Genomic DNA, 25,820 nt, shown 5'->3' with positions numbered 1-25,820 from the left:
TGCCAGGGGAGGCACAAAGGTTCCTGGTTGGTGGGGTCGGACTGAAATGGGGTGCTGTTTTTACACAGGGCCAGGGGGCTGTGGCCACCACAGCGGCCAGAGCTGCGGGGGGATGTAGAGTGGATAGGTGGCGCAAGGCGCCAACACTTGCCCGAAGGCCCGGTGGCCAGGCGGGATTTTACGCAACCAAAATGGCGGCAAACGGGGGTGATTTGAATTTTAAAATGCTGATGCTTTCGTATTAATGGGTATACCACTTTTTGAGGGGCCTGTATTTGTGGATTTCATGCAGGTCTGTGTCGCGCTACTACCATATGCTAGCCCCGGTAGGCCATCTCTGGGGGGCAAGCATCGAACAAGAAGTTCCATGTTTGTGGGAAGGGTACAAAATGGTAGAGTTTGTTCGGAAGGGTTTGGACATGCCGGCACATGAGTATTTTGTTTTGGGGAATAAGGATAGATAGAGAAAGGCGCAATTAAGGTAGCAACAAGCGTAACGCTACGCAAGGGCGGCGGACAAATAGATTGTGCTGTGTTGAATGTGCAGAGACATCGGCTGTGCATAATTGTAATTACTGGCTGCATTTTAAGTATGATTTGGTGACAGGCACGCACGGCCTGCAAGGACACAGGGCAAAGCAAGGTATCGGTCCACTAATGCTGTTGGTGGGGTCGATGGGTTGGGCCTAGGCGCATGCTTTTGCTTCGCGGCCTGGGGACCGCGGGCATTTCCTTCTCTGAAGCAAGGCATCAGTCCACTAATGCTGTTGGTGGGGTCGATGGGTTGGGCCTAGGCTCATGCTTTTGCTTCGCGGCCTGGTGACCGCGGGCATTTCCTTCTCTGAAGCAAGGCATTAGCCCACTAATGCTGTCGGTGGGGTCGATGGGTTGTGCCTGGGCGCACACTGTTGCTTCGCGGCCTGGGGACCGCAGGCATTTCCTTCGCTGGGGCGGGGAGTGCGAGCGGCTGCCAGTGCATTGCCGGATGGCAGGCACAAATGGTACACTGCTGAGTGAGCCGGGCGCATTGCAACAAAGGCATTGGTTGTTTTATATCGCATGTGCGGCTGGCTAGTGTGCGGGTGCGGCTTGGAAGGCAGCTGGGGCACTCCGCATTCATGCGAGGCGATTTTAATTTCAATGCGGAACACGTTAACACAGCTGCTGCTTCAAGAAAGGGAAGCAAGGTTGTTTTGGCTAATATGAGGGGGAAGTAAATCAATGTCGGATGACTTATACTAACACAATTGGTTTTTGTTTTCAAGGTGGCCACGGGTGGGAACAACATAAGGTAAAGGTGGGCCTACAGTTACAAGAAAGCGACGGTCCTGGGGACGGAAGGGCAAATGCACGTGCGCGCAGTGAGTTAATAATGGGTTTAGGCAATAGGACGCATATGGGTCGGAAGACGAAGAGACACAACAGCCCAAAAACAGGTAAAGTAAAATAGAAAAATAACTGCAGTAGCCCAAACGGAGCTGTTAGATACTACAATGGGGCGGAGTACTCAAACAGCTAGGACAATGGCTGGGCATAAAGGAGTAAGGGAGTAAGGTAGGGTGCGCAAGTTGGATCCCTTTCTCCCGAAGGCCCCTGTTGGAAGCAAGACCACACGCTTCGAGCCCCCTCACCCTGAGCAGAGCTCTGGGGAGTGGGGTGCTCGGGGGTGCCGCACCGGGGGCTACAGGCCGCCGGGGGCGGGGGGGGCGAAAGCCAGCCCACCAGGGACGGAGGGCTAAGGGACGTGCAGGGTATAGGAGGGTAGAAAAATGTCATGTCATGGGGGAAGACGAGGGTATGAGGTGGGGGGACAAAGAGCTGGCAAAGCCTCGTGGGTAAGTGTTAAGACTGAATCAAGTTGACCTCCAACCAAAGGAAATGAGGGTCGGCTATGGAGCGACCTGTGCAGGTTGGGGGGAACTCTCTGCCGCCGGCAACCAGCAGAGAGTCTTGGAGGAGTCACAGGTCGATCCCTGTAGCGAAGTACTGGCAGGCCCATAGGGGAACGCTCAGCCAACAGCTTAGATCTTACGGCGCCCCAAGAGTACTAGGCTCAGGGGAGGCCCTGGGAAAAAGGGGAGGGACGTAGGGGACTTGGGAGCCAATTCCAAGCCCAAAATTGCAGGGGGGGGGGAGGAATCAACATAAAACTCACAATCAAGGCCATCAAGGGAAGTCGGTCGGGGGGGAGCAAGTGGAGACTACGGGGGGCTCAGGTAACGGTGACAAAATCAGCAAGGGGAAGTCTTCACGGAAGGAGGGGGGCATGAGGGGGAGGGAGATGGAGGAGCCAAGATAGTGCGGCTAGGCGAATAGAGGGAACAGGGGGGAGGAAGCCAGCCCCAAGGAATAGGGGGGGGGGGCAAGGACCAAAAGCTGGGGGACAGGAGACGGGGTACGGAAGAACAGGGCTGGGAAGTCTGCCTCTGGGGGGAAATGGAGCTAGGAGATGGAGGGGCAGAAACGGCAGGGAGGGGGGGTTTGGCGGGACCCAAAAAACTGGGGACCTGGTGAGTGGTGGAGGAGCAAGCGAGGGAAAGGAAGGAAGGAGAGGGGATAGGGTACACCTAAGAGATATTACGCTGGCAGGGGGGGCACTGGGCCAGACTCCACAGGGAGGCCTGGGGGAGAGGGTACTGGGAGGATTTAGGGGCTCGGCAAGACGGGAGGGAGACATGGGGGGCAGCATAGATAGGATAGGGCTTCCGGTACAAGCGGCACTTGGGGGACAGAGGGGGGGGACAGAGTAGAGTAGAAAGGCCATAAAAACAAAAACAAAAAAAAATAGACGGGCATCGCAAAGCGATGACCATATAGGCAGGCAGAAAGTTGTGGGCCGGCACCGGAGGGCGCTGTCGGCCTTAACGTACGGATGTGGGATATGTGTAACGTTGGGGCACTTGTGGTGGTGCCGGTATAGGAACCTGATCACTAGCGAGGCACCGCGTGGCTGCCGGTTTTACCTAGACCCAAACACAGGACACGGTGAAGTGTCGGGGGAGGGGGGGGCAGGGGATTCCCAACAAAGACCTAGAAAAGAGGGGGGGCCTATGTCAAAAGTCGCTCATGGGAAATCTACAAACGGCCAGGGGTAGAGAGAGGTTAATAGCAAGGGCCGGGCTCAACCTGAGGCGTCCACCGGACGAGGAGGGTAAGGGAGAGGGGGGGGGAGGGCAAGGGATGCCTAGGTAGCCGCACACGGAGTAGTATACCTGTGGTGGTGAATTACGGATCGCCTGTAAGATAACTCCAAGACTTTATGCAAAATAAAGCTGCTGAGGCATTTTACTCTTCCAACTTTAAAAGGTGTCTGAGTTGTTTTTCAACATGTGATGTATGACATATGCCGGGTGGTATGAGGGAAGGGGGGGGGGGGAGTGAGGGGCCAGGTCATGGAGGAGGGGGGGAGGTCAAGGCACTGGGGTGCCCACGCTATGGGCTGCCCGGACTGGCCACCGGGCAGCCTGTATCCACCAGGCCATGCTCCGGTTTGGTTCGTAGGCGACACACGTCCCTTGGTGTTATTTTACCCAGGCAGCACTGCACACGCAGCCCTGGACTTTTTCACTTTCTCTTCTTCTGCCCCGCCCGGGTTTGCCACCGGGCAGGCAATTGCCTCCCAGGCCAAGCTTTCGCTAGGGGGCTGCCCCGCACCCGCAGGTGTTTTCATTCACCCAGGCTGCCCAACGCATGCGGCCTGGGGCTGTTTTGTTTTCCATGCCGGACTGCAGCTGACAGACGCAGCCCGGCTCAGCAAGTTCAGAGAGCCCTGGGTGGCCGCTCGAGGCAAAGAACACCCAGGCAGCATTAATCTTCCATTTCCTTTCTCTATCTATATCCTTCAACTGTCACCTCTAACGTTTATTCCTTCTCCCGAACATTCTCCAGGTAAGTCTATTGTTGTGGGCAGGGGAGACCTGCCCATTGTCCCACAGTCCAGCCTTCCAGTCACGTAAGTCCCAGTCAAAACACTTAAACATACACATTTAATAAATACCTTTAATAAAGCTCCTGTGTCCTGTGATTATTTCTACTTTCATATATGTACAACCCCCAGCTAACAGGGCCCATATGGGCCGGGGGTTACACTCTGATGCCTTTCTTTGCACTCGTGGGGTTCTGTCCGTCCATCCATCCATCCATCCGTCCATCTCTCTCTCTCTATAAGTATATAGCAAAGTCTTGCTTATTTAGTTAGTGGCCTCAGTAACACACTACATGCACAGACAGTGTTGCTTCAGAGTGCCATCCACTCACCCATTACAAAGAAACGGATCTAGCGTTGTTAAAGAGGTGAAAGCTTCTCTTCATCCAACAAAACAGATGGTCTTGGCAATTTGTGATGTTGGTCTTGATCCTAGTTTCAAATTCTTTATGTGTGTGGATTTGGTTGCCGTCAGCATAGATATGGAATTGCAAGTTTGCTTATTTAATTAGTCATTCTATGTTTTCATAAAGTGCACTGATGATAGCTTCAGGACACTTTCCATTGGGTGCTGCATTACAGTGGGGTGATAGCCCATGGAGGGGAACAACTATTTACTAAAAGGAAACATTGGACAGATTCCAAAACATATGCTTGTCGCAAGAAGTAGGTTTTCAGTCTTTTGGCTCTTGTCAAAGCCCATCCATCATAGCACTGGCCAATTTGGAATGATGGTTCAAAATAACTTTTGTGTGGAACAGCAATAGTAAATGAGAGGGGAACAGTTCCCCAGCCAGTTTTTCCCATAACAAATCTGTTTGGAAAGGAGGATCAAAGACCACCCAAGTACTACCCCACAAGTAAAATAGTGGCCACCACATCCAAAACATCGGGCAGGAAAGCATCTCGCTCCAAAGCCCCATACAAAAGAAAATGTAAAAACCAAAATAAATTAAGCATCTCCAATCCCGCCAACTCCATGAATACTCTAAAGGAGTACTTTGGCAGGAAAGGACGCCAAGATGGCTGTATACACCATGACATCTCGGACGCGAAATTGCTGGCGATTGTAGAAGATACAGCCTTTCACCTGTCTGAGATAATTATTCCCCCAATTCCGGTGGCCAGAAAGGAATCTACCATCCAACAAAAAAATCTTGAGGAGGCACACAACAAAAAGTTAGCAGAAATTGCCCCAGACAAGGGCCGATTAGAGGCACTCACTACGGGGGAAGATAAAGCTAAGTCTACCCAGTCCAGCGCAGTTGAGCCAAGCGTACACCCGGACCCTTTAACAAAATCCCCAGCGCCCCTTCCAAACACGGGGAAGGCAAGGATCCATCAACCTGAGGAAGTGCTACTAGCACATAGAACACCCCCACTCGACCAAATTGATCCTGCCAAGGGAAAAGAAAAAACACAAGAGGAACAGGTACTTCTACCCAATAACATAAAAGATCCGGGGGAACTCGAAAAGGTAAAGAGACTCCGAAGAGAGACAAAGGGAAAAGTAGTAGCATAACTCCTACCGAGCAACCTCTGGAGAACCAACCAATTGCCAGCCCTTTGCACTCTACTATAGATAAGAAGAAATACGTTGACAAAACAACAAACACCAAAGATCTAAGGGCAAGGTCATCTATACCTAATAGACGGACGAGCGAGGCCGCCAGCAAACAAATGCAAGACTCTCCTCAAAAGAAGTTGGACGCGATGACCATTCTATCAACAGTCACAATAGCACTGTCACCTTTTAGAAAGTTATATGAATCTCTGAACGATGCAATAAAAGATCAAAATACACTGATCACCATGATGTACTCAAAAATACTTTTCTTGGAAGGCTTCTTGACTACTAAGGAGAAGCACTCTAACGTGGACGCGCAAGAAAGTTTAAGCCAGGGGAATAATAGCAAAGACATCCCTGGGAGAGAAGTAGAGGCTCATGCAACAAGATCCTACCAAACTCAAACTGAGATGGTTGCGGGAGTCACCCCCCCTAGTCAAATCAAATGAAGCAAATGATGATTTAGCCCGCATTCCTACAGCATCGGCAAGATCTCAAAAAGTTGACCCGCATTCCATTATTACCCCTGCTCCTCTATCACCACAGGGGGGCGAAAACAAACAGATCGGGGCAAAAACAAAGAAAATCAGAGTCAAAATTGAATGAAAACGAAAGTTCAAAGACGTAACCTGCTTCGGCAATCCTTACATTTACGTCTGACCACATTTTTCCAACATTTGATATCTTTTCGCAGAAAGCACCGTCCCAAACGGAGGCTACGAAAAAACTGGTACCAAGGCAAAGTTGCTTATCAAGGGAACTGAAGGGCAACTCAGGGCTTGTGAAAGGACCCCGTGCAGTCAAAGCAACAGTTGCTAAAAAACTAACGGCCTCAAACTCCTGTAGATCTATTCGGGTGGAACCCATCCTATTACCAGCCCAGAGCGAGTTAGCAGAAGAGAATCAGCAAGACAATGAACAATCATACGACTCAATAGACCTGATGAATCTAAGTCTATACACTGTCGAGGATTCTAATTCGGAAATCCCAGTAGCCCCACAACAAAAAAAGACCAAAGGAGATGTCATAAATCCTGAACAGACGCAAATGACAAACAAGAGAGTGCTCTTCGAAGACTCTAGCCCAACACCAAAAGATCACGTACCAAAAAAATCATTGACAAAACGGCTGAAAGAACCCTGGAGTCTTCGTACCCTCATGGGCAGAAGCGAAGACATTCAGTGATAGGCCAGGACAGTACTACACTCCAACCCAATAATCAAGGTAATAACAGGAAAGATGGGGTTCGAAAAGGAACGTGCAGAAAAAAATTGCAGCCCCCAAACAACATCCTTCGGGGGAGACAAGTTTGCGCCGCCCCCAACTCTAACCAAAAACACACTATAGGTCAAGGGCTCACAGCGCTAGAGAGATCTTCGATTTACCTAATTGGCAAGAAAATGCTCGGGAAAGTAAGCCCACTCTTAGTGTGCAACCTATCCCGATGAGAACATTCAAGCTCCAAAGATACCACGAAGAACGAGATAATTGGACGCTAAACTACAAAGCGCTATCAAGCATCTTTGAGCAAATAAAGTCCCTGAAAGCGGTTTCGCTAAGCATTATCGATATCTTGGAACCTAACCCCAATGGAAGGAAGGATAGCTCCTACCTACATGTGAATTCAAACGAGGCCCAAAAATGACTTTGTTGTGCCAAGGACGAACTAAAACATTTGGGGTTAGAGCTTACTCTAGCAATGAACGCGACTCTGAACCAAGTAGACAAAACGATGGAGGAGAAAGTGATAAAAAATCCTAGAGAACTGATTAATGGAAGACCTACAAGATCTACACGAAACCATAACTCGCCTAGTAGGAGACTCTCCTACACTAGACTACCACAGGCCGCCCCAGAGAGAGTAATTAACTCTAGAGAGCTAAGAGGGGAAAAAACAACGAGAGACTTGCAGAGGAGTTACGATCTAACACAACTGTGAAAACAGATAAAAGACAATTCACCTAATCCACCAGAAAGACATCAGGGGAAAGAGGAACAACGACATAATGCATTCACAAAGAATGCTCCCCAAAGGAAAAAAAATTGCTCCATGTACCGATACCAAACAAGAGTGGAGCTTTGGAGAGAAAGCTCCCCTTAACTCTGATGAAAACAGAGATTGGTTTACGAAGCAAGTAAACCGGCTAAGAACAAAGTAGCCACCATATAAGGCCATCTGTGACCCATCTCGGCCTTACCAAGGATCAAACGATATATCTACACTATCTTTAGCATCTTGGAACATGAGGGGCTTTGCCCATTTGACTATGAGATCAGACGTGCAACTGTCTGAGTTTGACATGCTGTGGCTCCAGGAGACATGGCTTATTAACAAACCCTGCTTAGATGGCTTTGAGCTAGCACACTCCCCGGCATAAAAAGGCCAAAAAGGAAGACCACGATCGGGCCTAATAACAGCGGTCAATTCAGGAAGTTCCCTGTCTTTGACCAAGGTCTTGAAGAAATCGGAATTCATCTTGGCATCTATCATTTCGTGGGCAACCTCGATCAAAAGCCCAAACAAAACACAGATGCTAGAGAAGATCCTGGTCCTTAATATCTATTGGAACCCTATGAGAATCCCGAACGAACAATTTATGATGGAAGTGGAATGGACAATTGACTCAGCTTTAATAGAAGACGAGGTCAAACATATAATGATTGCCGGAGATCTGAACATCGACTTACCAACAAAAAAAATCCATATGGAAGAGCTGCTCTGTCGTCCAGTCTCATGAAATCTAGAGACCTGCACAACCTGCACCTGATAAATAGCACAGAAGAAACCTTTACTCCAACATGGCAGAGAGAGGGTAAAGAGGCGGTTATTGAATATATCCACGTGTCCAGAAGTCTTCTAAAATACTTCACAGCCTTTGAGGTAAGAAGAACTGAAAACAGCGACCATAACTTGCTACTTCACCTGTGGCAGACAAGCCCAAAAGAAGAACGAAGAACGACGTTGACTCTGGAAGCGGACACGTAGAGTATTTGTATTCGTTTATCAGATAATGCAATCAGCGCACTGATGAGTCACTATTCCGAGCACTCCAACTATGGCAACCACTCAGTGGAAAACATAACGGATTACTATCCAGCCCTGACAGTCCATAGAAAGCCGGTAAAAAAAGACTTCAAACGGTCAGCAACGATAACCCACGCTTTCAACCAACAACTGGTGGAAAAGAGGAAGTTGGTCAGAAAATTCAAACGAAGAGCAAATAAATCAGGCTCAGAACTCGACACAAAAGAATCAGATAAAGCTACTAAAAACTACCAACAGTGGCTCAGAGCTAATAGACATCGGAAAAACCAAGAGGACGCAGAACTGATGCTGCGGACAATCTTCAGCAAAGAAACAAAGGACTTTTGGTCTCGGATTAACGGAAGTACAAAGGGAGAAAACCAGCTGTTAACCAACGCAGTGGGCGAATTGAGCTGGGTGAAACATTTTGAACAACTTTACAAAGCGCCCCTGAAGCTCCCAACACGCCCACCTACTGATGACAACGTAAAATGGAAAGTTCCAACAGACCACGAGTCAATTCTCAATAAAATCAAAAAACTCAATGGCTCACGTGCGGCAGTACCAGATTGTATCACCAACTTCGATCTTAAACAAAAGGCTGAAAGCTGCTCCAAGTTCGTGGGAGAAGTTTTCAAGAACTGTAACAGAGCCTCAACCATTCCTCCATCTTGGAAAAAGGCGATCGTGGTGCCCATCTTCAAGAAAGGTGCAAGAGACAACCCGAGCAACTACCGGCCTATATCATTACTAGACTCGATAGGCAAACTTTTTGGGGCATTTATCCTGGAAAGCTTCAAAAGTTGGGTAGCCCTCGGCAACATGACGGACCCGCTACAAACAGGCTTTGTGAAAAATTCAGGAACGACTGACAACATCTTAGCCCTAAGTACCTTGAAAGCCAAAGTAATGGAAGGACACCCCAAAATTTACATGGCCTTTATCGACCTAACAAAGGCATTCGACTGCGTCGACAGAACCTTGCTCTGGGAAAAACTCGAAAATAGCAATTGTCAATCTGAAATTTTGAACCCCATCAAGGAACTGTACTCCGACACGTCGATGTGCGTACGCCTAAACCAACAAGGCCAGCTGTCATCCTGGATAAAAATCGAACGAGGAGCAAAGCAGGGCTGCCCACTAGCACCAGCCCTTTACAACGCATAAACCTCGGATTACAAAGATCAAGAGACAAAGGCACGATCCTTCCCCCCAAGAATAGGTGAAGAGCAAATATCGAGAATGCTGTACTCAGATGACATCATTCTGTTGGACCAAACGCCTATAGGCCTTCAAAGACAATTGACGAACTTGGACTCTTATCTGCAGGCAAGCCAGCTTCAAATGAATCAAGAAAAAACTAAAATCATGATTCTGGGAAAAGGCGTGAGCAAAAAGGTGAAATTCACATGGAAGGTCCGGGAAGAAATACTGGAAACGGTCGAGGACTTTAAATACCTTGGCATAATACTCAATAAAAGCATCAAAGAAAATCCGATGTGTGAGACTATTCTGAAAAAGATACGTCTGCTAACACGGACCAAAATGCTCTCCAGAAAGTACGGCCGTTTCTCATTTGCCCCAGTATTGACATTCTATAGGATGAAAGTCATCCCCACCTTAACGTACGGGGTGGAAGCTATGCCTTACATTACATCACATTTTTGGCAGAAAGTAGAAGGTTGTTATTGGCGCAAAGTCCTCAACTTACCACAATCAACGCCTGTGGGAGTAATCAGGAATGAACTTACTCTACAGTCATTACATTCCATCATCGCACGGAATGAATTGATGTTATACCGCAAAATGCTCTCTCCTAACTCCTCGGTGATACTTAAAGCAGTTGAACAAGAAATGAGAGCAGGGACGTGCAAGATGCTCCAACAATGGGAAAAGAAACTCATCTCCCGTCTTGACTGGGCAGGGTGCTCTCGAGAGGACCTCATTCACACTCCGGGAAAAGTAAAAAAAAGAGTGATGGAGAGAGACTGGATACAAACCATAGACGAAGTCCAGCTAGTAAAATCAATGAAAAACAGGCCAAACAACCCAGTAAAAATTAACGAAACGAGATCTTGCCCCTCCAAGAAGCTCCGTGAAAATGTTATGCGGATCCGCCTTAACATTGCATACACAAACGAGGTACTAGAGAGGCGAAAACAAGCCAACACCAACCTCTGCCGATTCTGCTCCCAACCAGATTCAATTGAAACCTTGAAGCACCTACTCCTAACATGTAGAGGTGTAGACAAAACTCGCTCTCGTCATTTGGGGCATTTATTTGGCAAATTTGACTTTGTGGACGATGAGGGGAAATGGAAAAATTTGATGAGTGGAGAGAATACTAAATGGACAATCGCAGATGTGGGGTTTTTTGAAAGTCTTGGCCTTTTGAACTGTCAAGACCAGGACAAAGCAAACAATACAACTAGAGGAGACGACGCTGCGAAGAAATAAAACTGCATCTCCACTCCATTCAACATCCCCTCGCCAAACAGCAGAGGCTGGCAAGATCCAGACTTTTTATTTTATTTTAGGACATTCATGAACAACCTTGTAAAAATTGTTTCTTTTTTAAACAATTAAATCAAGTAAACTTTTTTTTTTTTTTAATAGTAAATCTACAAAGTTTGGCTGAACCTGTGCAGATTTTATGGCTATGGTTTTCAAAAGGCAATTGGGTCTAGTCTAAAGAAGTTTCTTCATTACACATCATGACAGGCCCAAAGAAAACGAAGACATAAAACAATATAGGGTATACAATTTATTTTTAGCAGTGATAATAGGGTTTTGGTACTGTAGTGTTCCTGTTTGAGCTGTCACTACTGCTCCGCTCTACTTTATCTTTTAGGGACCGATATAAAGTTCTTTTTATCCAAGAGTTAGTTTTGGTATTAATTTCTCAACATTCCATGGAACCCAGGACTTCCAGATCCAAAAAGCAGTAGTTCTCTTTGATTTCACATTGTAAAATAATTTCCAAACTACAATCACACAAGGTTTTTTAGCAACATTTAACACCAGGTTGGACTAGGCAATGGTTCTATTTTGGTTCCAACTCTCATTGCCCTCTTGTAACTCTGATCTTAAGTTCCAGGAGGCAGTGTTTTTCTTTAATTTCACATTCTCAGAAAAGGGACAACATGCAATTACTTACTGCCTCATCACAAGTTTGGCGGTAACCCTTAAATCGGCGGTAACGCTATTACCGCCGCATTTAAGGGTCCACCAAATCATGGGTTTGGCGGATTTACCCCCAGGTCTGAGCTGGGGGCAAATTTGCCGCGATTTTGCAGATTTTTGGCACTAATACCACTGGGGGTAATACCGCCGGCGGTAATAGCACCGAACATTCCCCATTGGGCCCAATGGGGAATGAGAAATTCCCGAATGGGCCCAATGGGGAGTGGGGACTTACCGCTCCGCCAAACCCATGATCCGGCGCTAATAGCCCCGGGGGGTTTGGCAGTAGGGCGAATAGCCCCGGCAGTATTTTTAGCGCCCAACTCGTGATAGGAACTTAGTTTCTTAATGAGCTCCAGGAACTTCCAGCATGTAGCGTTTCTCTCAATGTCACCTTACTCAATGATTTCCATGGGCAGCGTTTGGGCCTAGACTCTATCCTGTGACCTTTGCCCCTGCTTCTTTGCTTCTGCCGTCTGTCCAAAAATTCTTAATCCTATCTCAGTTCTGTCCATTGCCCTCTTCTCATCTGCCGGACTGCTCTTCTCTGTGTACCTTCTCATCAGGACATCACTCAGTGGCTCCACTGGGCTACAGCATCTGGCATCGCTTCTCTGTCATAAATCACCAATGTATCAATTGAAAAGGATACGGTAACCAAAAAAGGATACAATTTGGTAGGGCTCTTCCGGATCCTATTTTCACACGACTTGATTGTAGGTAGGTCAATTTAGACCTTCCAAATGATACAACTCTCTGACTGAATGAAACAGGCAGAGAGATGGATCACTGGAAAGGGCGTGGGAATTGTGTAGGAAGTATGCCTAGGATAGATAAAGTATCATAAGAAACTGTCCCAATCGAATTACTAAGATAACACAGTATTAGCATTAATTCAGACACTGACCTTATGGCAAAACTGAAGTAATCCACGAAAGTTTCTTGAAGAAAACCAGGAGTTGAACAAACGACAAAGGAAGGGTAGATTAGTAAGGGAGACTTATCCCGAACGGCACGAGGCTCTCGCTAGATACCGGGTTGGTGCACCACAGAATAGCGTCCAAAGTACTGTGCACAATCACCTTCCAATAGTTCATGAAATACTTCCTTTCCCACGAAGAACAAAAATTAGAATTTCACCTGTTAACTGTCACAGGTACCAAAGGTTCAAAGTAGTTCAGAAAACCACGTGAAGGATTGCACGCGATAGCATACATGCAGCCAGGCCAGCCGCGCTTGGAGACAGCGTTTCCGCGTGGAGATTTAGCACGCAAACTGGATACACGGAGCCCAGGATAGCCGCGCTTGAAAACAGTGTCCGCGTGTAGAGATTTAGCACACGAACAGGATACACGCAGCTCAGGACAGCCGCGCTTGCAGACAGCGTCCGCGTGGAGATTTAACACGCGAACAGGATTCACGCAGCTCAGGACAGCCGCGCTTGCAGACAGCGTCCGCGTGGAGATTTGGCACGCGAACAGGTTTCACGCAGCTAAGGACAGCCGCGCTTGCAGACAGCGTCCGCGTGGAGATTTGGCACGCGAACACGATACACGCAGCTCAGGAATTAGCGTGTGGAGGAAAACACACTCAAAAAAGGCCAAAGAAGTTGCTGAAGGGAATGCGAGAACGCAGGTCCGGAGTTCAGCTACAAAACGCCAAAATTGACTTAATCAGAAGCAGCAATCAGAGTTTCTACGCTGCTTATGTACGCACTGCCGTGATACACGTGACGGAACTAAGTCACGTGAATTTTAACGACGTGAAAAATGCAGACGTCGTTTTCTGGGCAATGCATCGAACAACCTCCATTTTGAGTAGAATGGTCTAGTGGTTCTATGGGCGTAACTCATTTTGTATGGAGAGGTCGTTCCTGGTCCAGAGATATGTCCAGCAGGCATGACATTCTCCACCTCTTCCTCCCATTTCCTCATCATGTTGCCCCAGATTCCTGGGGTCCGGAAGGGGTTCTTATCCTCGCTGCTCCTGGGCCGCTCTGTGCCTGACATTTTTCAACTCTCACCAGCTCTGCCTTTCCTCCTGGATTCTCTGTGCTCCTTCTGCTCATGTCTGCATAACAGCATACCTCAGACTCCTGTGCGCTCGCACCGATGAAGCAGATGATGACCACTTCTGTACTCCCCCTTTTTCTTTTTCTTCTGGTCGCTTTAATGTAGAACAGGGTCCCCAGACTGTGCTCAGGGAAAAATTGATTCCTGGTTCATTGTTAGTTTTGGAGGGCAGTTCATCACAGCGTTCAGTCTTTAAAGCAGTATGTCAAAGTACATTGCATATCAGGTCAAGGTGCGTTAAAGCGGAGAAGTGATGTACATCTACAGAGATGATGAAGTCTTCTCTGATGTGTTTATGTGAATTTCCTTGTTCCCTGAAAAGCCTGAATTCTAACTGCTGAGTACCAACACTGAATGGCTGGCTTTCTTCCAAAGCTCCCCAGTTACTTCTAGTTCTAGGATTTTAGTTTGAATTGGACACATTACTGGCTGTAACACTCATGTCAGGAGTTGGTTTCTTAAAGATTGGGTTATCAAAGGATGCTTCAAATGTTCAAGGCCTGTGGCTTGGGGAAGGAACTAGTCCCCAATATCCTTTATGCTGGAAGTGAACGTAGGAAAGGATCCCTTGCTGGATGGAGCCGGCATTAGTCTGCAAGCAGCTTGTTTTGTTGCTATCTTTGTATAGAAGAATAGGGTTTATGACTTTAAAATATGTTCCTTGGGATTCCAAGATGGTAGCCGGCGCAGGAGGACGTGCCTGACTGTCTCCCCCCAACGGGCCGCTTCACAGACACCCATATATGCAGCGTGTCGGGCGATTCTGAGCTCGAGTTTCGAACGGCGCAGTGGTCTTTGTATAATGGGAAGGGGGTAGCAAAATTAGCTCCTCCCGAGGTCCTGCTCGGTACCGAAGAAGATCTCCTGGGGCCCGGGGAGCAGTGCTTTAAGTGGGCCTGGGCCTGCCGGGGCCGGGCCCTGGCAGTCTCCAGAAAGTGGGGCTGAGCCGGGGCCCAGCCGGGGCCCCCCGTCCCACACAACATTGGCGGGATGCATTATCCCGCCGCGGCCGCAGCCGCGACGGGAGATGCGCCCGTCATTATGTCGGCCAAGCTGACAGAAGTGCCAGCCAGCCACAGCGACGCTGAGGCTGGCGGCACTTCTGTCAGTTAGTGTAACTCCCTCTGATGACCCCTCATCAGGGTCATCAGAGGAAGTTACTGTCCCTTTGTTTTCCCTCCCCAGCTCACTGACTGCCGCGGGCTCCGTGATCTAATATGCAGATTAAATCACGGAGCCCGCGGGTTCGCAGAGGGTGAAAGGTGCCTCGGGCTCAGTGATCTATCTGCTCATAGCAGATAGATCACAGAGCCCGAGGTGCCTTTCTCCGTCGGCAAAGCTTTATAAAAGATGCCTTGAATTGTGTACGTTTCAAGCCATCTTTTATAAAGGTAGAAATATTTCTATGTTTATAAAAGACGGCTTGAAACGTGCACAATTCAAGGCATCTTTTATAAAGCTTTGTCAACGGACAAAGCCACCTTGCGGTTTGTTTTGTCGGTCATCAACGCTTTATAAAAGATGCCTTGAATTGTTTACGTGTCAAGCCAACTTTTAGAAACATAGAAACATGTTACAAATATCTATGTTTATAAAAGGTGGCTTGAAAAGTACACAAACCATAGTAAGGTAAGCACACAGTGTGCGTAACTTACTATGGTTTGTGCACTTTTCAAGCCACCTTTTATAAACATAGAAATATGTAACATTGCTATGTTTATAAAATATGGCTTGAAAAGTACACACACCACAGTAGTACGCATACAAACATATAAATGCTCACATACATTTATATATTTGTTTGCGCACCCTACTATGATTTGTGGACTTTTAGGCCACGCCCACAATGAAAGCCACGCCCCCAAACGAGGGCCCCCCCTCAATTTCTTACCCCACTTAAAGCACTGCCGGGGAGTGATGCGGGATAGAGGCAGCGAGCAGCGGGTCCCGCGCTGAGCTTCCACGGGGTCGGACCCCGATCAGGTGTTGGCGGATCGGCTTGGGGTGAGGACTGCCCCCGGCGCGGACAAAGGGCTTTGTGAGCTGGGGAGGAGGTCTATCGCAGCTGGACGCTGCCGCTTGGAGCAGGTGAGCCTTCTCCCCCTGCAGCACTCCCAAACCACGCCGCGCAGAGGATCAGGATCGCTCTGGAAGCAGGGCCAAGTGGGCACCGGTCCTCATCATTCGGGGCCTCCCCCCTCACCTTAGACTCTCCCAGGGGATCATCCGGACCCTCCTCTCTCTTCGCCGCCATTCCAGGACTACGGACAACGGCCCCCGCAAAGGCGCCGCATTCCGTTGGCCCACTGCCAGAGGCATACACCTCTGTGATCTCGAGCCGGGGATGTCTGCTCGGGGAGCTGTTCGGAGGGGAGGCCGCCAGGCGTGACGGGCACTGGGGGTACCCTGGCCCTTGGTGGAGCGGTGCGGCGCCGGGGGCCCACCACCCTCTCTCACTCGGCGGCGCGGCAGCCGGCGTGGAGGATTTACTGCAGCAGAGCGAATCTGGCCCCGGTCTCCCCTGATTTCTCTTCGGCTGCCCTAGGGTGCCTCCCACGGCTCTGGGAGTGGTGGACTAACGGGCGAGAAGCTATCCTAGAGACTCCATCCGCAGGATTAGTAAGCAAGGCGGAAGACTCCAGTCCTCTATTCTACCACAACAACGCATCGCCCCTCCAGAGACCTCCTTCCTCTTTGCGGTAAGCCTGGGCCATATTTGACTAACTTTGAGACTGCCGTCCCCGGAGGTGGGTACCTCAGGTTGAAGAACAGTTTGTTTTGTTTTTGCTTTTTTTTCCGCAGTGAGCACCTTTTACCCCGCTATATTGGGAAGTGACTCTGTTGCCTCCATCCGCTTGCCCCTATCCTGTTTCCCACTGCGTCTGGGCCCTCCCCTCATGGATTGGTACCTCCACCGGCAGCGGACTGCGCGGATGTCGAAATCGAGGGCGAAGACCCCCGCTCAGTCCCCTCCACAGAGGAAACAGGGCAGGAGCCTAAGACAGCTGTGGGGGGCACAGAAGGACGCCACCCTCACATCAGACAACTTCCCCCCGCTTCCTCGTAGCTCCCCTCAATCCACCATGGAGGGAGGCATTGTGAGCAGGGATGATATGCAGACATATTTCAAAGAACTTCAATCATAAATCATCAACTCCTTGCAGGAACAGTTCACGATGTTTAGGGGCGAAATTAAGCAGGCCATTCAAGAAATCAAGCACGATGTGGCTAAGCTGGAGGAAAGGGCTGACATAGTGGAGAGGAAGCTGCAGCAGGCCGAAGAGGATGCTATAAAATCGGATGAGACCTTAGACAGGGTACCATAGACAACCATGTTCCTTGAGCAACAATGTGAGGACCTGGAAAACAGGTCGAGAAGATCGAACATAAGAATCAAAAACCTGCCTGAGACCACTGAAGACCCAGATCTGCGATCCGTGGTGGCACAACTCTTTATAGAGGTTCTAGCAGAAGATCCAGATCCAGAGGTGGGGATCGATCGCCTTCACAGGGTAGGTCCTAAGAGAATGTCCGAACCAGGGGCCAGACCTAGGGACGTCATAGTGGCGCTATCATCCTAAGCCAAAAAGTAGCAGATTCTCCGGAAAGCTAGACTAGCTCCTCAGGTACGAGTGAATGGACAAGATGCACAATTGTACCAGGATCTCGCCCAGTCAACCCTTCTCAAACGCCGGAAGATGGGTCCGGTGGTCCGTCACCTACAATCAATTCAGGTGAAATACAGATGGACGTTCCCCTTTGGTCTCCTCTTTACCTGGGAGGGGACGCAGCATAGGATAACAACCTGCGAGGAGGGGGAGAAAATCTTGGGAATGGAGTGTGGAGCGGAGGCAGCGCATTCAAGGCCGCAGAGGCGGACCCATGGTCCGAAGGCACAGGACGGATGGTCGACGGTCCACAGGAAAAGCAGGGAGAAGAAACGTAACTGACTCGCGAGGCGGCCGCGATCTCCCCCCGCCAGAGTTGAGAACGTTCAAGAGCAACATGCCACTGCTGCCAAATACATGTAATGCTCCCGCCTGACCGGTCATTGGCAGGCCAAGAGGGGGTGACAACACGGTTTGTTTGGAATCAATAGTGGGGTTTAGGACTCCCCACACGTAGTTACTGAGGGAACATATGGACCGGGAGCGCCGGGCACTATGCTTCGGGGCAGGTAGCAAAAGCCCTCAAGGGACATGGGGGTGGGGAAGGGGGTATGTTTGGGGATCAGGAATGTCAGGACGGCACACTACCAAAGGAGCGGCACAACAAAGGAGAGAATAGGAACGGCACGAAATCCTCCAGTGCAGATTCAACTGCAGATAAGACACCAATGGCCTCAGTGACAATTCTCTCTCAGAATGTCAGGGGTATGAATACCCCCATGAAACGGGCTAAACTAGACCGCCAGGCATGGCGGCATAAGGCGGACATATTGTTATACCAAGAAACACACATAAAGAAGGGCGAGAAGTACCGGATTAGAATCAAAGGGGCACAGCAGATCTACCAATCCAACGCTGAGTGTAAGAAAGCGGGAGTTCTAATAGCCGTGAAAGACTCTCTGAGGGCGCAAATCCACGATTACATTGCGGACAAAGAGGGCAGATACGTCTTCCTAAACCTTACCCTTGCTGGAAGTCCGGTGACTTTGGCATCAATCTATGCGCCGAATGTAGGGCAGGAATCGTTCTTGCTTCACATGCTGGATGAACTGGAGAAGTTTTCATCAGGAAACATTATTTTGGGTGGGGATTTGAATTTAGCTTGGAACCCCTCGCTGGACAAGAGCTCCAGATCAGGCACCAACATGAGGGCTCCCTCTGTGACTCTAAAGAAGGCATTTGAGTCCCTTTCCCTTCATGATGTATGGCGCACGAAGAATCCAGGGATGCCGCGGTATACGCACTTCTCACACGTCCACAACTCCCTATCAAGGATAGACTATATATGGGCCTCTACTCCCTTGATGGGCAGGATAGGGGACGTGGAGGTAGGCCCCATCTCCCTCTCTGACCATGCCCCAATTATAATTTCCACAGCACTCAGACAAAGGTAGAGGACGCCCTGGTCCTGGAGGTTTCCGTCTGACCTACTGCAAGACAATACAATCGTAGAAGAAATACAGGAGAAGATAGACACGTACTTTGCTGAAAATGAAAAAGGGAGACATCGCAGGAGATAGTATGGGATGCCTTCGAAGCGGTTTTAACAGGTGAGCTTATCGTCCTCAAGGCAAGGAGAGAAAAACTTTTGGCTCAATGGGAGCATGACCTGGAAGCACGGCTTCGGATGGCCCAGAAGGAAGTGGTGGCCAATCCCAGTACAGCCAAGACAAGAGCGATGCAGCACATTCAGGGGCAACTAGACCTCCTTCGCACGAAGAAGGTGGAGCACTCACTCCTGCGAACAAGGTAAAAGTTCTATTTGCTGGCCAATAAAGCAGACAAACTGCTTGCCCGCCAACTCCGTGAGATTGTTAGAGAAAGGTCGATTTTAGCTCTGGTGGATCCTAATGGTGATCGGAAAACTACAGATGCTGAAATGGGTGAGATTATGCAAACTTTCTACCAGTCCCTTTAACAGTCGAGTGGCCCAGACGAATCGGAGCAGAAGAAATAACTTCACGACGTCCCTCTCCCCCAGTTACAAAGTGAAACCAGGGATGTACTGGACCAAGATATTACATCGGAAGAGGTGCTCCGAGCTATTAAGCAACTCCCCAAAAACAGGGCACCAGGGCCAGATGGCTTTCCTGAGGTCTTCTTTAAAAAATGTCGAACCTCACTGGTACCTATGCTCACGCTCCTTTTTAACACGTTCAAATCCCGGGGGAATGTCACGCCCTCGATGAATGAAGCAAAAGTAGTAATTTTTCCAAAGCCAGGTAAAGACCCTACCCTGCCAGGATCATACAGGCCGATTGCCCTGATAAATCTTGATGTAAAACTCTATACGTAAATCCTGGCCAATAGACTAACAGAGTATTTGGCATCTCTGATAGACTTGGACCAAGCAAGTTTTGTCCCCTTGAGACAGACAGCAGATAATACCAGGAGGGTTTGCCACCTAATTGAGAAGGTGGAGCTTACCAACACTAAAGCTATTATGGTGGCATTGGACGCTGAGAAAGCGTTTGACCGCGCCGAATGGTCACAACTCTTTCACACAATGGAACGAATGGGATTTGGAGAATCATACCTGAAAATGCTGAGGGCCAATTACAACTCTCCTATCCTTAGAATTTGAGTTAATGGCTTCTTGTCCCAACCAATCGCCCAGACGAGAGGAACAAAGCAAGGCTACACAATGTCCCCGCTCTTATATGCCCTCTTCCTTGAACCCCTCCTGGCGAGGATACGTCTTCAGCGGCTAATAAGGGGCATTCAGATGGGGGGGGACTAGAACATAAAACCATGGCCTTTGCGGACGACATGTTGGTGGCCATAACTGAGCCTACGGAATCTTTGCCGGTCCCTTTACAGGAGCTGGAGGCATTCGGAGCTGTCTCAGGTCTTCAAATAAACAAGACTAAGTCAGAAATTCTAAATATTTCGGATGACCCTTTGACAATAAAGAGATTAGCGCAAGCTCAGGGGATGAAAATGGCACAAAACAACATAACATATCTTGGAGTCAAGCTCATCCCCTCTCTGTTGCAGCTATACCAGGCCAAATACCCGGCCCTTCTACGGCTATTGCAGAATCTCTTGGCAAGGTGGTCCACCCTTTCCATCTCTTGGCTGGGAAGGATTGCTGCAGTCAAGATGACAGTTCTTCCTAAGGCCCTTTACTATTTTCAGGCCCTTCCGATAAGATTACCCAAGTCGTTCTTCAGATCACTGAACAAGATGATTTCGTCCTACATACGGCAAGGAAGGAGACCGAGAGTAGCATCGGCCTTGATGACGGCTCAGGTGGGGGATGGGGGTTTGGCTGTTCCACATTTCCAGAAGTATTATAAGGCAGCGCAACTCCGAGTGATCAGAGAATGGGTGGCAGATGCTCCCCAGCACAAATAGACAAAGCAGGATGTGGCTGTGGCAAGGACTCCCCTCTCCAACCTCCTCTGGTCCCATAAGAATCATAGGCATGCAAACTCCAAAATAAGTGAAATCCTAGGGGCGACTCACACGGCATGGGACACTGCAGTGAAAAGGGTGGGTCTGACAACTCACTCCTCCCCCTTCACACCGCTATTTGGTAACCCTGATTTCCCTCCGGGGATGGACCCGAAAGCATTCTCCCCTTGGAAACAGGCTGGTTGCACTAAAATCTGCGACATGTTCCCCGCTCGTTCGCTTAGGACCTACGAGGAGTGTGTCTGAGAATTTGGCTTGACTTCCTCGGATAGGTACCAATATACTCAACTAGTTCACTGGCTTTCCTCCCCTACCATTAGGGAAGCTGGTACAAAGTCCCTCACGAGATTCGAAACCTTCCTGACAACGGATGCAGGAACGCTGAAACTTATATCTAACCTGTATGCGCATCTGAGTATGCAGGGGGAGGAGGTCTGGTGGAGCTACATGAAGAAATGGTAAGTGACGCTGGGGGTTAGGGTGCCTCGGCACTTCTAGGAGGAAGTCTGGCGAAATATACCCAATTGACTAGGTCGACTCATCTGAGAGAAATGTGGTATAAAGTGCTATTACAATGGCACCTGACACCTGGAAAACTGCGAACCATCTTCCCTGTCAAGGATGGGCTGTGCTGGCGGGGGTGCCAACAATATGGGGACTGGAAACACATATGGAAGACGTGTCCGGTCCTGGAAGACTTCTGGAGGGAAGTCAAGACTGAGGCGGGGAAAATGGTCCACGGACTTGAGACTTTTGGGGGATAGAGTGTGGCTGGCAGGCCACTGGGACCGCACAACAGTCAGTATTCTCCATACGCCAGCGGAAAGTGATTATGGTTTTGCTGATAGTGGCATGGCTGGTAGTAGCTCAATGCTGGAAATAACAATCACCCCCAACTCAACTTCAATGGCTCAGAAAAGTCTGGCACTTTGTCACCATGGAATGGATGACTTATAAATTGCAGGGTACCCGGAGACTTTTCATGCAGACTGGGGCCCCCTTCTCCAATATTTGCAAAGCGACTATATGCTCCAATGGTGTCCTCACAGTATTCGTATCTTGAACCTCTTTTGACTTTACTCCTAACATTGTGCCTTGTGATCACGAGCTCAAGTACTGCCGTTCTGAATTCCCAGGGAATGTGGGAGGGGGTGGGTGGGGGTTTTGGGGAATAGGGGTTTGTTTATGGTTACGCCTGGTTTTATGTTAAAATTAATAAAAAGATTGTTTAAAAAAATATATATGTTCCTTGTTTGGTGGCGCTAATTTGTTGTCAGTTCATGAGTAGCTTCTGATTGGTAGTTTACCTTAATCTGTAATTTTACGTTGAAAGTCCAAACGTACGCAAGTAAAGCAGCATGTCCACTAAGCTAATATGCAATATCTGCAGGACCAAATATAATGTGACTTGAAACTACTGTAAACATTGTCACAATGCTGAAATTGTTAATGCTGACTATTAATGCTGAAATAATACTTTGGGAAGTGGGTTTTTAATCAATGTCTACCTTAAGGTTGCACAAAAAGTACAATTGAGTTTGTTTTTCTTACCCAAATGATTCACTCCAAATTGCATCTCAAATCCATCTTCTGTCATCCAATAAGGGCACCTCATTATGGCAGCATTGTTAATCAGGATATCCACATGTGATTCTTCTGTACAAGGACACACATAGCATCATTAATGTAAGCTTTAACCAAATAGGAATGAATCAAAATATATGTAAGTTGGTCCTTGTCAGAATCAGACTTTTAAAACTGTTTTCTAATAATAATGTGTGCAATACTATATGTATGCTCAAAAGGTGATGCAACATGTTGTGATTTAGTTTTGAGATGTCACAGAGAGCAGGTAGGGTGTACAAACGACTGAACTCAGAAAAAAAGGGTTGATTTACAGTGTTTATTTTGGATGCATACGATTTGGCTGTGGCACAATCGTTAGCTGCTGAATTGACCGTGGTCAATTCGGGTGCAAAGACAATTTTGCCATGGCCAAATCGGGCTAAATTTAAACCCCTTGAGAGAAACACAGTTTCCAAGAAAGCTATCCTCCTTGTTGCACTTCTAGTTAGAGACAAAACCTGACACAAAAGACAGGTGGTACCATCTTTTTAAACATATATAAAGAATGGTAATGGTCAGTCGAATAATACACTATTACATTTATTCACATAAACATAAAACAGGCAAAGAACTCTTGGTTTTGAAGCACAAGAGAGTAAATTAAAAATGTAAACAACATAAACCCTATTGTTCCTTACACAATTTCGTGTTAATCGTTCTCAAACACTTTTACTTTCAACAGGCAAAGGTGATGTTAGTAACCAATGAGTGACTTTTAGCAACACAAACACCCTCAAATAAACTGTGTCGACAGTAAAATATATTTCTGGCCTTGTTAATATACTATCAACTTTAGTGGATGAATCAAATTTTGGTGATAGTTCAAGGCTGTCTTCAGGACAACTGACCCCTCGCTGGAGTCAGCGTATGAGGAGTCTCGGGTTTGTGAGTACTAGGCACACGTATCTAAAAACAAACAAATAGGAGACTTTAACGACTGACCACATAATACACATCTATTTTGATCCAATCTTTGTCCAACATGTTGAACTAACACTTCTATTTTCTCCTTTAAAGGATAGTTCCTTATACCTACAGAGTAATACACCATGAAAGTAATGGTTCACAATAGAATTAACAAATTACTTAATTAAACGAAAGGTTGTGCACTTGAAAATTGAAGCGTTGGCTGAACATATTGGACATAGATTGGATGAAAATAGATGTGTATTATGTGGTCAGTCGTTAAAGTCTCCTATTTATTTGTTTTTAGATACGTGTGCCTAGTACTCACAAACCCGAGAATCCTCATACGCTGACTCACCGTTCATACCGCGGCCGCCAGGGTCGTAATGAGGCCCATTGTCTTTTCCAACACTGATGGGGAAAGGTGACTTCTTACTGGCTCCCCCTAATTCCACCCTTACCGTTGGTAAGAAATTCTCCCATGCTGTAACATGTTCAATCTCTGATCGGGACAAATCTGACCATGTTACAGCTATGCTGAAGGACCTCAACTAGTTACTCCCTGCAGAAACACAATCAATATGTATATTTGACAAAGCAGCCCTAAGCAGAAAACAATTTGGGGTTAATTGTGGAGGAAGGACCACTGGAGTTAAAGTAAGCAAAGTTGGCTAGAAGAAGCATACTATGAAACATACTGGAGCTATATGATTCAAAACTTTCAGAGGGTTAGAGAGCAGGGCAACTATAATCTTGCCAAGACCCATTACACAAGGTGGAAATGACCAGCAACATTGCTCACTTATGGCTCTATCATAGCCAATCACATTTGCCTATGACATATGCCATAAAACGGTGATATATCTGACAAATCAGGAGTGGAAGATACCCAGCTAAATCTCGCCTCAAAATCATTATGACCTGGATGTTGTTGACTCTGTGCAGTTATTAAATTCAATGTGCTGCAAGCAAAAGCATGCAGAAGCAATAAAAAAAAAAGATGTTCAGCATAATTCCAGTCTCTTTACCACTGAATAAGTAATCCTCAGTACCGCATAGTGTCATCTTTCAAACAGTGTGGTGCAAATTGTTGGGTGCAATGTTGTTTGCTTGGCAACAACATTGCACCCAACTCTTTGAAAATAAGCATATATTACCAAGGTTCATAATTGCTGGGAGCTATCTAACGCCTGCTTCTAACCTAGGAGAGTCTGGCTACCTTGACATCAACAGCTACCGGGAGCTACTTTTAGCTCCACAGGCCAAATGGTATCATACAAACATAGCTATGTGACATTAACTTTGTGTATTTGGGAATGTTTATAAAGAAGCATTAGGATACATCTAGAACACATTTAAAGCACGATAGGTCATACAAAGGACAAATTGTTTGCATTTGCATTTAATTTCCAACCATGGCCCCTCTGAAATCCAGGCTGCATGTTTCAGAAGGCCTCATTGCAGGACTAAAAAACGTCCCGATCCTTAAGAGCTGAGCTGGCTACATATTCTACTACACATGATGTTCAAATTCACCTACATTATCTACAAAGCTGACACAACCAAATCACCACACTACCTGGCCGAGAAACTCACTGCCTCCATAGGCCAATACATCACCAGACGCCACAACATCATCAGACCGAAAACAAAGAACAAGAAGGAGTGCAACCGGTATCCATAACTTGTTACCAATCCAGATCACACACTTGTGTCACAGATGGCTTAAAGAACACTCCAACTCAGAGAGAAAGTTCAAGGGTTTTTATTGATTTCTGTAACAGGGCACTATGGCCACCCTTCATTCTCTTGTCTAAAAGCAACATTTTCCACCCTAAACCAAACGTCCCTAGTTCCCGAGATAGTAAATAGAGAACATTAATCCCCACTGTCTCATTTCTAGGTAGCTGTCAGGGACAACCTAAAGGCACTAGGTTTCACAATCTAAACTCTTTCCCACACTTTCTAAAACTGTCCCTTCACTACTGATGTTATTAGTAGCTAAAAGGATTATAGAGTTGTGCCGCTCAGACACTCTACCCAACTTGGTCTTGCACTACTCTCCTGCCTACAACTCCACCCACCTTCCGTCCTTCTCCCTACATCTTCCCTCTCTGCTCCTCTGATGTTTCTCTCTCTCCTCCTACTTACTGCCTCACCCATCGATGTAATTACCCCAACACTACAACTACCACCACTCCATCCCACCTTCTTCCAGGTCACCATGCTTTCACTCGTGTTTCATTTATTCCTTAATCTTCCACACTCACCTTGCAGACACATGAACCACACACTATCACTTCCTTACATCAACCAATACCTCACCTTTGCTTCAATTGGCCTCCACAATCCAATCCACCGGCTTTCCTCATACGGGTCTCTTGGTCTACCACCTCCCCCTCTGACCTCTCCCGAACAACCTTTAACTTC

General features: G+C 47.6%; 1 protein-coding gene across 2 annotated transcripts in view; it reads right to left on the bottom strand.

The window, feature by feature from the left end:
- Positions 1 to 25,820, bottom strand: part of RDH13 (retinol dehydrogenase 13) — a 535,971-nt gene that overhangs the window by 276,319 nt on the left and 233,832 nt on the right. For both annotated transcript variants that reach the window (XM_069606703.1, XM_069606704.1), the window contains one exon: positions 22,410 to 22,514. In XM_069606703.1, the coding sequence (XP_069462804.1) occupies positions 22,410 to 22,514 (105 nt within the window). The remainder of the gene's footprint in view (positions 1 to 22,409; positions 22,515 to 25,820) is intronic.

The sequence above is a fragment of the Ambystoma mexicanum genome, chromosome 4p, assembly GCF_040938575.1.
Source record: "Ambystoma mexicanum isolate Mex_15411 chromosome 4p, UKY_AmexF1_1, whole genome shotgun sequence".
NCBI classification, from domain to species: Eukaryota; Metazoa; Chordata; class Amphibia; order Caudata; family Ambystomatidae; genus Ambystoma; species Ambystoma mexicanum.
The sequence above is the reverse complement of the archived record's forward strand: the minus strand, read 5'-3'. Positions and strand labels throughout refer to the sequence as shown.